The sequence below is a fragment of the Marmota marmota genome, unplaced genomic scaffold (genome assembly GCF_001458135.2).
Source record: "Marmota marmota marmota unplaced genomic scaffold, marMar, whole genome shotgun sequence".
Classification (NCBI taxonomy): Eukaryota; Metazoa; Chordata; class Mammalia; order Rodentia; family Sciuridae; genus Marmota; species Marmota marmota.
The window spans coordinates 15,478,973-15,492,680 of record NW_025999941.1 but is presented as its reverse complement, the minus strand read 5'-3'; the positions used below and the strand labels follow the sequence as shown (position 1 = coordinate 15,492,680).

General features: G+C 44.7%; 1 protein-coding gene across 1 annotated transcript in view; it reads left to right on the top strand.

Moving 5' to 3' along the window:
- The window catches only part of Cadps (calcium dependent secretion activator), a 468,098-nt gene that overhangs the window by 210,083 nt on the left and 244,307 nt on the right, over positions 1-13,708 (top strand). The window contains 2 exon segments of the mRNA XM_048801213.1: positions 349-582; positions 3,677-3,798. Coding sequence (XP_048657170.1) covers positions 349-582; positions 3,677-3,798 — 356 coding nt within the window.

Sequence of the window (13,708 nt, the reverse complement as noted above, 5' to 3'; positions counted from 1 at the left end):
CCATTTGAACGGAAAAAAAAATCACCCCATTTTGCTTTCCACAAATCAAATTTGCTGGAGAAAAAAAATTAGAACTTTAATAAAACATTCAACTCTTTCTTACCAGATGTGGATATGTATGTTCTTTTTTAACTTGTTAGAGATCACAAGCAACCGGAAGACAGACTGCTTGGCTGCTTGCTGTCTATGCATTAAGGCTGAACATATTCTAGCAGAATACCAGGATATTTGGGGAAATTCCATTAAGGGTAGATGCATCCTAACTCCGGGCCATGATACAAAATCTTTCTATATAATTCTGATTTCTGTTTACTCCTTTGTTCACATTTTGCTTTTTTTTTTTTCAAGGAACGCAAATTTCCCAAGTTTGTTTCCAAAGAAATGGAGAACATGTACATAGAGGAGCTGAAGTCCTCCGTCAACCTGCTCATGGCCAACCTGGAGAGCATGCCAGTGTCCAAAGGCGGGGAGTTCAAGCTTCAGAAACTCAAACGGAGCCATAACGCCTCCATCATTGACATGGGCGAGGAAAGCGAGAACCAACTGTCCAAGTCCGATGTCGTGCTATCTTTCTCCTTGGAGGTAAAAAGCCTTAAACCCTTGAAAGCTTCCTTGCAGCACAGGCCAGAGCTGAGTGATTAGATATAGCACAATCAGCCTCTTTTCCCCCCTTGCACCCTGGGAGCAGTTATTAAAATAATAGCTTGCTGAGCACAGGTCAGCTAATCAGCCAGTGCTTCTACCCTCTCCAGGAGCACACTTTTTTTTTTTTCTTGAGGAAATGGAATCTTAAGAACCACCTACTAAATGCAATCTCCCCTATCTCCAAACAGTGCTGAAGGATTTCATAAAGACTTGATGCACTTCAATTTAGAAGGCTTAAAATTTGGGTTCCTTCTAGCATCAGGTCACGGTGAACTGTAAATTTTCTTTCCCACCTTCTTAACGACTAGAAGGGACCCCAGCAAGCACTTAGCTTTGCACAGGGGAAAAGAATCTGTGATACCAAGTGGCGTGCCCAGCATTAGACAAGGGGAGCATTTTGGTCAAAAGCAACCGATAAGTGTAGAATGCTGATAAGGACCAGACGTTTCACCTTCAATAACTGCATGTAGCATCACAGTGGTCCTTGGAGGTATTTGCAGATGTGGAAACAAAGTCTGAGAGAGGTTAATACACCTGAAAATGATTGCCCAGCTAATAAAGACAGAATCAAGATTTGAAACGAGATCTATTAAAGTCCCCCAAATTGTGCTCTTTCCAAGGTTCCTTCCATTTCTTTCCATGCATGTAATTCTTCCCTGGATAAAAATATTCAATTGTACCCATTAGCACTTTGGATCCTTACTCAACAGGCACAAGATACATATCATTATCTCTCTCTCTCTCTCTCTCTCTCTCTCTCTCTCTCTCTCTCTCTCACACACACACACACACACACACACACACTTTGCAGATAAGAAAGCTCAGACTCTTCTAATCTGAAATTAAAACAAGGCAGGTTCGATGTCAAGGTGTTTCCCAACATCACATGAGTAATACAATTGTTCTCCTGGGTCAGCAGCAGCAGGATCACCAAGAAAATTTTGAAAATGCAAAGTCCCAGGCTGCATACCACCTACTGATCAGAAATTCTGAGTGTGGAACCCAGAAATCTCTAGATTTTTTGTTGTTGTTGTTGATGTTGTTATTCTTTTTATTGTTTTAATTAATGTTTTTATTCTTTGTGTTGTTGTAGTTGTTGTTATTTTTAGATATGCATGGTGGTGGAGTGTATTTTGACACATTATACATACATGGAGTGTAACTTATTCTAATTAGGATCTCATTCTTGTGGTTGGACATGATGTGGAGTTTCACTGGTCGTGTGTTCATATATGAGCATAGCAAAGTTCTGTCCTATTCATTCTACTTTGTTTCCCATTCCCATTCCCCTGCCCCTCCCTTCATTCCTCTTTGTATAATCCAATGAACTTCTAGTTTTCCCTCCCCTCCTTATTGTGTGTTAGCATCTGTATATCAGAGAGAACATTGGTTTGGGGGGATTGGTTTATTTCACTTAACTTGCTATAATTCCATTCCTCTTTACGGCTGAGTAATATTCCATTGTGTATATGTACCACATATTCTTTATCCATTCATCTGTTGAAGAGCACCTAGGTTGTTTCCATAGTTTGCCTGCTGTGAATTGAGCTGCTATAAACATTGATGTCACTGTAGTATGCTGTTATTCTGTTTAGTTATACATGACAGAAGAATCTATTTTGACATATTTACACAAACATGTATTATATCTTATTCTAATTAGGATCCCGTTCTTGTGGTTGGACATGATGTGGAGTTTCCCTGGTCGTGTGTTCATATATGAACACAGGAAAGTTCTGTCCCATTCACTCCACTGTCTTTCCTGTTCCCATGCCCCCTCCCTTCCCTTCCTTCCCCTTTGTATGATCCAGTGAACTTCCAGTCTTCCCTCTCCCACTTATCGTGGGGTAGCATCTGCCTATCAGAGAGAAGTCTCTGGTTTTACAAGCCCGACCAACAATTCTGATTCATACTGAGTCTGAGAACTGTGTACTATGGCAAATGCGACAGCCCTGTTATTCTTCCCTGAATGAAGCCAGTGGGAAAGTTCATATTTTTCCTATCCACTTAGTTCTCCTTTTGTAATGGGGTTTCTTCTTCCAGAGTCCAGCCAAATGATTTTCACACACATTACTTATGATAGCTGGCTGATGGAGGTGATTTGGTTCTGATTCTTAAATTCCTCCCCCTCTCCCTTCTCCTTTCTCCCCTCTTCCATCTCCTCTCTCATGACAGAGCAGACCCCAAATCACTAAATATTAGAAATAGCAGGTAATCGGATGCAGCTTAGGGTGGTGGTGGGAAATATGAGAAATAGCCAATGATGCCTCTTGGTCCCTGACCACACCAGTGTTTTCCCTCAGTCTTGCCCAGAGACTGTGCAGCCCCAGATCTGTTTTTGTTCTGACTCAACAACACTGGCCTGCACAGAGTTCTCCTATTGTATTCCTCTTCATTTGGACGATCACTGACATTTCAAAATTAAATTTCTGACTGCAATGCTGATTCACATTTTCACTTTCTGGTAGGAAAACTGGAGTATCTGGTGACTCTAAACTGGGGAGGGAAACTGGCAGCTGCTCCCTTGAGACGGAGCCTGCATTCTCCAGCTTGCCACAGTCCCCACTGCTCCCTATCGCATCTCTGACTGTAACGTCGACTGGTCCTAGCCTTTCTCATACTTTATTTGTGCTATCGCTTACTTTATTGTAAGGAGAAAAGTGAATTCATTACTTGTGTATCTGCCAAGAGGTGAATCACAGGCTAGAGTATTTTTTAAGAAAATAGGAGAGAATCTATTTCTTGGTGGAAATGGCAGTGGGGGCCAGGGAGTGAGGAAATGACCCTATTTGCTCAATATGGAAAAAGTGGTCTGATTAACTCACACGGCCTGCCTGGCCCTGAGAGTATCTGGGTCAGGAAGCTTGTCTTTCCGGTTGGGAGACCACTGGCTGTGCCATGAGGAACCCCAGCTTCCTTCCAGACTGGTCCAGCACCACGGGTGGACACCAGACACTGTTTCCCCCTGAGATGCCATCTGGGGACATTGACCCTAACCTCCCCCCCCCGCCCCGTGTGGTTCTGTCTCCAGGTGGTGATCATGGAAGTCCAAGGCCTTAAGTCCTTGGCTCCGAACCGCATCGTGTACTGCACCATGGAGGTGGAAGGAGGGGAGAAGCTGCAGACGGACCAGGCCGAGGCTTCTAAACCAACGTGAGTAGGGGTTCTCTGTGATCCATCTGGAGAGGGCTGGCGCCATCGGTTCTGTCTTGCCAGGTCCAAGATCAAAGTCGGGTTTCCCCCAGGAGGACATAGCAGGCACTCACCTGGTCCATTTATCCAACAAGATGACTTGACTACTTGTTTTATTTGGCAGCCACAATAAAGGTTCCAGTCCCTTCTAAACTGAGAACACAAGGGAATGGAAGAAACGGCCTCTGTTCCAGGATCTTTATGTATTCTTAGATTGCTTAGCTTCACCGTGTGTGCAGGAGAGCTTGACATAAATTGGTTTTGTTATCTTTTCTTTTTTGGGGGGAAAGAGGTACTGGGGATTGAACTCAGGGGCACTTTATCACTGAGCCCCATCCCCAGCCCTATTTTGTGTTTTATTTAGAGATAGGGTCTCACTGAGTTGCGCAGGGCCTCACTTTTGTGGAGGTGGCTTTGAACGTTTGATCCTCCTGCCTCATCTTCCCGAGCACTGGGATGACAGGCGTGGGCCACCGCACCCAGCTGGTTTTGTTATTTTTTCTAACTACTATTTGGTTTACAGCATAATTTTTTTTTCAAGATCTTTATGGGTCCCGAAGTACATTAGCCAGACAGCGTGTTATAGGGGACACGGGACATTAATTCATTAGGTCGACACAGTTTCCTGCCATGTACACTGTGTTTAGGTGGCATGGAGGAGGGGGAAGGAGAAGGTCCCTGTTGTAGCCATGCAGTGCTCACAGGTTTGGGTGGCATCAGAAAAACAGAGAACTGTAAAGGCAGCAGCCCTCTATGGCTCCATGGGTTCCATGCCCATCAGTTCAACTAACTGGAGTGCAGATGTTTGAGGAAAAAAAATAAAAGGTCTGAACTGAACCGGCACAGACCTGTTTTTCGTAAACCCTAAACTACACAGGATAACGACTATTTCCATGGCACTTACATTGTACTAGGTATTGTAAGTGATCTAGAGATAATTTAAAGTACCCAGGCAGATGTGCATAGGCTATTGCAAAAACCATGCCATATTTGTAAGGGACTGGAGGACCCATGGATTTTGATATCTACAGGGAGAAAAGGAGGAATCTGGAAAGGAACCCATCCCTCTAGGATATGAAGGGTCAACTAAATTATCAATGCTGAGGAAAAAAAAAGTCCTTCAAGATAGCAGGGACACTTGAACCAGTTTGTGGGGACACAGTTAGGCCTTCCTTAGGATACCTGAAATGTTTAATATAAATTATGAAAGTCAAGGAATGGAGGTGGAGTGGAGAGCAACCCAGGTGGTGTGAACAGCTTGTGCCAAGGTCCTGTGGTCACCTAAGGCCTGTGGCAAGGAGGAATTCAAAAAAGGCCAGCGGTGCTGGAGTTTGGAGAGGAAGAATTCCCTAAGCCACCAGAGAGCAGGCAGTGGCCATCCCAGAGGGTCACATAAGCCCACAGAGGGGAAAGCCCAGGGATACATGATGGGATATGTGTTTTGGAAGGATCTCTTTGGCTGTAGAGGAAGGGGCCCGAGGTGATGCAGGAAATCACTCAGGATCCTGGGGCCATGGTCAGCAGGAAGGGTGATGATTAATTCACTCGGGTCAATAGAATCTCAAGCCTCAAGGATTCGTGAGAGATCACTGCTGTGTTCCTTCCCCACTCCCTGCCTCGGTCCCTTCCTTTCCTACCTCTGTGAAGCCAGCCTAGACTAAGGAGCACCTTTTGTTTGTGGTGGGGGTGGTGGTGGTGTGAACTCATCAGAGAGTCCTCAAAAGAGTCCCCCCACCAGCGGCTCACTGCCTGGCCTCCCCCAGAGCATCCTGAGCTGTTTGGCGGAACAGAAATCACTCACCAGGATGTTCAGACAAAATAGTTCAAAGAAAACCCTGAGGGTTTCCCAGGCTGCCGGAGAACCAGGGCCTCGTGTGCCATCAAGGGGTTCTCCGCATCAATAGGCAAAGCCTGGGGTGCTCAGAAGCTGGGTGCAGTGAATGAGAGCGTGGGGACCCTGTCTTCAACTTGGGTCCACGCTGACAGCGAGGGCCACCTCTTTTTCTCTACCATGGGTGAAATCCCAGTGTCCCCTCCAGTGCGTGCTCATGATCAACGCGGTGATGTTAAGATGACCACTTATAGGTGCTTTTGGGGGAAAAACATATTTAGTGTTTCTGACAACCTTTGGAGAGGCTGGGCCCAACATGGTGTCAGATAAAGGAGGAAAGAGAAAACCTGTAATGCGCCTAACAGGCTGCGGCGTCCTGGGGACTATTTCAACTCAGTGGCGATTCATGTCATTTTATTGGGTGTCACAGCCTCAGCTGGGAAAGGAAAGGATGAGTTGATTTTCCTGTGTTTACGAGCATTTAAAACAGTTTCATAAACATATGGAGACAGCTGGGTGTCCCCACGCAAAACGCTCATAGCTCACACCCCTCTTTATATCTGACCCTACGTGAATGTTATCAGGTCCACACCCATCAGCTTCTCCCACTGCAGCAGTCATGCACTTTGTCTTAAAGATTCCTCTTTCATCGTTGAGAATTATTCAGAACCCACAGAGGGTTTGTTGATTACTTTTTTGGTTTTCATTTTGTTTGTTTTTGGTACCAGGGATTGAACCCAGGGGCACTTAACCACTGAGCCACATCCCCAAACCTTTTTTTAAAATATTTTATTGATTGACAGGGTCTTACTAAGTTGCCTAGGGCCTTGCTAAGTTGCTGAGGCTGGCTTTGAACTTGCAATCCTCCTGCCTCAGCCTCCCGAGCATCTGGGATGACAGGTGTGCACCACCACATCCAGATGGTTTCATTTGTAGTGCAGGCTTTTAAAATTTTTTTTAATTTATTCTTTTTAGTTATACATGGTAGTAGAGTGCACTTTGACATATCATACAAACATGGAGTAGAACTTCCCATTCTTGTGGTTGGACATGATGTGGGGTTTCCATATGAACCTGGAAAGTTCTGTCCCATTCATTCCACTGTCTTTCTTATTTCCATTCCCCTTTTTTTCATTCCCCTTTGTCTCATCCAGTGAACTTCTATTCTTCCCTCTCCCCCTTATTGTATGTTGGAATTCACGTATCAGAGAGAACATTCAGCCTTTTGGTTTTGGGAGGATTGATTTATTTCACTTAGCATGATAGTCTACAGCTCCATTCATTTACCAGAAAATGCTATGATTTCATTCTTCTTTATGGCTGAGTGATATTCCATTGTGTATATACCACATTTTCTTTATCCATTCATCTGTTGAAGGGCATCTAGGTTGGTTCCATAGCTTGGGTATTGGGAATTGATCTGCTATAAACATTGATGTGACTGTGTCACTGTAGTATGCCAATTTTAAGTTCTTTGGGTATATGCCAGGGAGTGTAATAACTGGGTAATTCCAATAATGTAAGCTTTTTAACCAAGATCAAGCCCAACTTGCTGGTAGGAGCTACCTAACATTGTGAGCCAAATCTATCCAGATGAAAAAGTTCCATAATCAACTCATAACATCTGCTGTGGGCAAGGAAGAGGTCCAGGTACCCTGTATTTGCTGGGTCTATGGTGTCAACAACGTCGACCCAGAGTCTGAAATCCAGGTGTTTCTTCACACCTTTCTTTCTGCTATTTTGATTGCCCTCACCTTTCTCCAGATGCTCTTCTGTTCCCTGTACCCTTCTTTCCCCTTCCCTTGGTCACAGCTAGTTCTAGTGGCCTTCTTTTCCTTCCCTTTCCCTGGGAGGATCACCCGGGCTGTGTGTCCGGGTCTGTTTTCCGTCTGCCTCCCGAGTTTTGATTTACTTAGAACCCTACATTTCTTTTCTTGGAGTCTTTTTTTCCCCTCCTCCTTTTCCTCCCTCTCCACCCACCTTCGCTTACAATCTCTTCCATCCCTAACCTCCAGCTCTCACCTGGGCTGCTTGATGTTGATTCTCCCAGCGAGTCTCCCTGGGAGGCTCTCTGTCCTTGGTGCTGATGACTCTACCTCATCTTTAATGATTGTAGGTAGCCCTTCTCCTGCCCCGTTCATCTTCTGAATCTCGGTTTTTACTGTTCTTACAGCTTTTCATGCCCGTGCTCTCTGTGTACATTCTAAACCAAAATTCCATCCAACCCTGCTTTGTCTATCCCGCATAAATTATTATCACTAAGTATGACTTGGTACCTGCAATCAGAACAATATTGTCTATTGCTAACAATATTGAGGAATGTGGTTTTGGTCTCTCTCTCTCTCTCTCTCTCTCTCTCTCTCTCTAAGTATGGTCACAAATTCAGGAGTGCATTATATAACCCAGGTTGGCCAAGAGAATTCCCTTTAGAACTGTAATTACAGAGCCCTCAAGAAAAACAAGGGCAGAGTTGGTACCATGGTCAAGTGAATTGCAGAAATTCAAGACATTACATCTAAGTTATCCATAGTGTACGTTGGCATTTGAAAAGCTTTGAACATTCCAACAGTAAATAACCCTGTTTAACTTTATGTAATGTTTAATGATTTCCCCCAGACTTCTTTGAACTAATACCTCTTCACATCCACTGGAAAACATTGGTCTTTGTTGTCAAATGTAGTAATGGAGAATTCTGCGCTCTAACGTACCCTCCTTTTTTCCAATAACATTTCTTCCTTGGCCACCAGAGCCCTGCCCAGCATATACAGTAGATCAGTTGCATAATATAAGAATTCTGTGCCCGTGAGTTAAATATATTTAATAGTTAAAGAAACACTGTGACAGGGGTAGATGGGGCCATCTTTTATACTCAGCTAAATTACCACCCCTGCTCACCCTTCCTTTACCAATCCGCTACCTATGGGCTATTTTCAGCATGTCTCCTCTCCACTGTTTTACTCCCCTCCTGGTTTTTTTTCCCCACAATGCCTTTATTTTATTTATTTATATTTATGTGGTGCTGAGGATCAAACCCAGTGCCTCACATGTACTAGGCTCTACCACTGACCAGCCCCTCTCCTGGGTTTTTTAATGGGAAGAGCCAAGAGAATATATGATCAAAAGTTTCCATGAGCTATACTTATTCAAAATCTTGGCTTTCATTTGCAACATGCTGTGTCTGCTTGTGAGAAACCAACGAGCAGAAGGAATCAAAATCCTGTTATTAGTTGAGGAATCTCAGGAAGGCACAGGAATGAAGAAGGGAAATTCTTTGTGGATTCGGGAACTAGGTACTTTTATCCAGGTCCTGTGAGGTAGAGCCCCGCAGCTGTTCTTGCCATATGGAGATGGTTTTCAAAAGGCAATACTCCTTTTTTTTTTTTTTTTGGTACCAAGAATTGAACCCAGGGGCCCTTACCCACTGAGCCCCATCCCCAGCCCTTTTTTGTATTTTATTTAAGAGACAGGGTCTCGCTGAGTTGCTTAAGGGCCTTGCTGAATTGCTTAGGGCCTTGCTAAATTGCTTAGGGCCTTGCTAAATTGCCGAGGCTGACTTTGAAGTCAGGATCCTCCTGCCTCGGCCTCCTGAGCTGCAACAATACTGTGACCTCTGCTGATGAGAGATGATGTTAGGTGTTACCCAGACGGGCATTGAGTAACATCAAAAAGGGTGAAGAGGAAGTTTCTCCTTTCCACTTGATTTTCAGTTCTTCTTATCCGATTAAAGAAAGGAAAGCATTTTAATCTGGGATCAGAGGCTCCTTGACAGCTCTTCAGGACTCATATATGCACCAGGATCCAGCTGGGATTTACACAGCCACCCCCATTGTGCTTAACTGTCGTCTGTGGCTGGTGGGGATGCTTTGTCCTTTTGTGGCAGTGACATAAGTCTTCCTTTTTAAAGAAATATGTTAACATTTTTAAAAATGAATTCATTTGAATAAGATATATTAAGTAAATAATAGCACAGGTGGTACCTAGATTTGATAAAAAAAAAAAAAGTTATCCTGAAAATATCTTGGGTTGAAGTATAAGAATGGCAGAGACTGGGAAGCTGATGAACAAATCACTTTCATTTAGAAAAATTGATCTAAAGTAACTTGACATATTCCCTGATTGGAAAGTAGGCTCCAAAATCACAGTCTTTTTTGGTAGTCGGGGGCCGTGTGAATGACCTTCTAAATGAAGCAGGCCCTGAGAATTAATCTGCACAGCAAATGTCATCCCGGGAGAGGGTTGGACAATCCAGCATGTGCAAAAACTGCACCTTCATCTTTTTTCTCCCGGGTTGCATTGAATGGGGTTGGAGCACAGGAGATTTTTTAGCCTGACCTGTCTCCCCTATGGCCATCACAATGCCATCAACTTTAAGGGCATCCCCACTGTTGATTGTCCCCAGAGGCTCCTTTGAGGCCTTTTTCTTATACTAGACATATTAATATGCAATGGAGGACACCCTTCCCATCCTCTTCTTTTTTGGGGCGGGAGAGGGTGTAGTACTGGGGATTGAACTCAGGGGCACTCAACCCCTGAGTCCCATCTCCAGCCCTTTTTATATTTTATTTAGAGACAGGGTCTCACTGAGTTGCTTAGGGCCTCACTAGACTGCTGAGTCTGTCTTGGAACTCGCAATCCTCCTGCCTCAGCCTCCTGAGCCTCTGGGATTACAGATGGGCACCCCCACGCCCAGTTCCAACCTTTTCTTTAGGCCTCCTTGAAGAATCCCTTGCAGAGGCTGCCTACCACACACGGTTGGCCCTTCGTTTCTTTCTCTTTCCTGGGTGCAGTTGTTTATCCTGCCCATCTCCCCAGGCACCTAGTTTATGAGATACTGTTACAGCAAGAACTGCTTTGCCCCAGTGATGGACATCCCCTGGCCCAAGCGAGAGTCCTGTCTGATCTTAAAAGGGAAGACTATTCCTGTCCCCTAGGGTCATAAACTGACCATGCTGAAACCTACTACCACAGACACTGAGGATTAAATATCAGCACATTTAAAGACTGTTGCTGAAAAGAAAGGAAGTTTGAATTCACAACACCCTATTAAGCTAATGCGTCTGAAAGTATGTCCTTCTGAATTGAAACCAAAGATGCCACCTGCCCTTTGATTGTTGAACAAGTCCACCACCCCCTGGCAAGCCACGGGCTCCGTGATGTATGGATTCTATTATTGCCGGGAGTGGAAAATACACATACACACACACACACACACACACACACACAATCAGACTGCATCCTGCCATTTTTCAAGGGAACAAGTAATAAAATGCCCTAACTGGGAAATCATGCCACAGCTCCAGATTTGTTTTCAAGGACACTTCATCTGATGAGACCACGTGAAAGCCAAAGCCAAACCCAAGGCAGCAAGCAACATTCTAGAATTTTCTTCCATGAAATAGATTTGTCCAAAATGGTGCAACACAGAATGTGGGCCAGACTTCTGATGCCCAAATTATTCATAGAAATGGAATTCTGTTAAATCGCCCCCACATCAAGTTGCAAAGTCAGAAAAGGAAGTTACTCCTTCCGATGGCTTTGTCTTGTGTACCATCTTCTCAATAGGACTACTTCCTTTCTCAATTTAACAAAAATATTTTCTGCGTAAAAGGCCCTTGGAATGGTTTAAATGGAAGCAGAACATCTTCTCTGAATGGATCCTTTGAAATGTTGATGCAAATGAATAATATGGAAGGGTGGGTGTTCACATTCCCTCTGCAAATGTCCATGGAATGTTTATTTTCCTTGTGTCCAGCTAGCACTGGAGCTAGAGCTGGGAATGATATATATCAGGCCTTGACCTTGGAGTCTCTCTCTGCTTCCTTGTGTCATGAACATCCTAATCAAGGACATGGGCACCAAGCAAATTAGCCAATAAATATGTTAGGTCATGTCAGACTGTAATCTGTGTTCTGAAAGAAATGAACAGGCTTCTATGACAGGAAGTCATGGAACATAGGCTGCCCCAGGGGCCACGGAAAGCCCGGGAGTATGTGAAGCTTGACTTGACACCTGAGAGATGAGAAGGAGCCAGAGAAATAGCATTTCTAGCAGAGGGGACAGCAGGTAAAAAGGCTTTGAAGTAGAAAGGGATGTTAGGGTTTGGGTGGGAGGTGTCCCCCAGAAGCTCACGTGTGAGACGCTGCAGGAAGGTTCAGAGGAGACAAGACTGGGTTCTGAGAGCCTTAACCCAACCAGTGAATGGACCCCTGATGGGATTAACTGGGTGGTGGCTGGAGGCAGGTGGGTGTGGCTGGAGGAGGTGGCATTGGGGGCATGGCTTTGGGGTCTCTATGTGTCTCTGGAGAGTGGAGTCTCTCTCTGCTTCCTGATCACCATGTGAGCTGCTTCCCTCCACCACACTCTTCCTCCATGATGTCCTGCCTCCCCTCGAGCCCCGAGGAATGGAGCCTGCTGCCTGTGGACCGAGACCTCTGAAACCATGAGCCCCCCAGTAAGCTTTTCCTCCTCTATAACTGTTCTGGCCGGGTCTATTGCACACATACTATTTTCCAGCTGTTAGTGACAGAGTGAGGGATCATACAGACATAACCTTTGAAGTTGCAGAGATATGGGAAAGAGCTGATTGGAAAAATCCAATCATTTGGGCACAATGATAAGTTATCCAGGAGCCATGGTAGCTTCTGAGAACTTGAAAAGCCACTGCACAGAATAAGGAATGAGACATCCTGAAAAACACCTCCTTTCCTGTGGACCTTCCTCAACACCCCACGCACAAGTTCACGGTCGAGAAGTCATCTGCGTAGGAGAGACGGTGTAGTGGGAACTCAGATGCAATTTCTCTTGTTCTCCCTTCCTGAGAAAAGGCTTAAGTTTCCTTCAGAGTTAATTAAGTCAGAAATGGTAAAAAGCCAACGCTGACCCAGAAATTCAATTCTGCTGGGCTCCCAGAAGATGTGTAGGTTGGGAGGAAGGAAAATTATAATCACCGTTTGAGCTGCTTAGAGACAGTTTCTGCCTCTCAAGCGAGAAAGTTTGGTCCAGAAACCCCAACATGTATGGAAGAAAAATTTGTCAGCATGAAGGGGAAGGTCCACCCACTGGCAAGACCCAGGCAGTCAGGTAGACAGTAGAAAGAACTGGGGTGCTAAGGAGCAAGCTTCGGAGAGTGAGTTCTGGGTTCTACACCTGACTCCATCACAAAGTTACCAGCTTTCCAGCCCCTCCAAGTCCTACCTCAATTCTCTCCTCTAGCTAGGGGGAGGAACCATCATAAAAGAACTTAAACCAGAGTTTTCATATCTTGCATCTGACTCAGAGATGGTGCAATTTCTCGAATAGTTAGGAGTTCCACAATTGGATGATCAAGTAGAGGCTGGAGTTAGATATTGACATTCCAGGATACAAATGTGAGAAGTCCAAGAAATCTCTGATTTCATGAGTCATTTCATCTTAGGTTCATAGGCTACCAGGTTGTACTTTTCAAAATAGCTCTTCAATGGGCTGGGGTTGTAGCTCAGTGGCTGAGGGCTCGCCTCGCACAGGGGAGGCCCTGGGTTTGATCCTCGGCACCACATACAACAATAAATAAATAAAACAAAGATATTGTGCTCATCTACAACTAAAAAAAAATTTTTTTTTCAAATAGCTCTTTAAGGACTGACTGACTATAGGCCATCTTCTTTCTGAATGCCTTGCTGGAAAAGATCACCTGCCACTTGTACTATGGAGCAATCTTGGTGTGGGGATCCATTAATGTACATGGAGGTCGTGGAGGTACAGCTGGGAACCGGCACCATCCACTGACCAGTCTAAGCCAGGTCTTTTCTTCCTCCATAAGGATTAATGTATAGCTGTACCAAATTTGCTCTTGCTCCAAGTAAGTAGAGATATGTCTTTTTTTTCCCCTTTGGTACCAGGGATTGGAGCCACAGGTGTTTATTCCCTGAGCCACATCCCCAGCCATTTTTTTAATATTTTATTTAGAGGCTTAGGGCCTCCCTGAGTTACTGTGGCTGGCTTTGAACTCTCGATCCTCCTGTCTCAGCCTCCCCAGCTGCTGGAATTACAGGCATGCGCCAC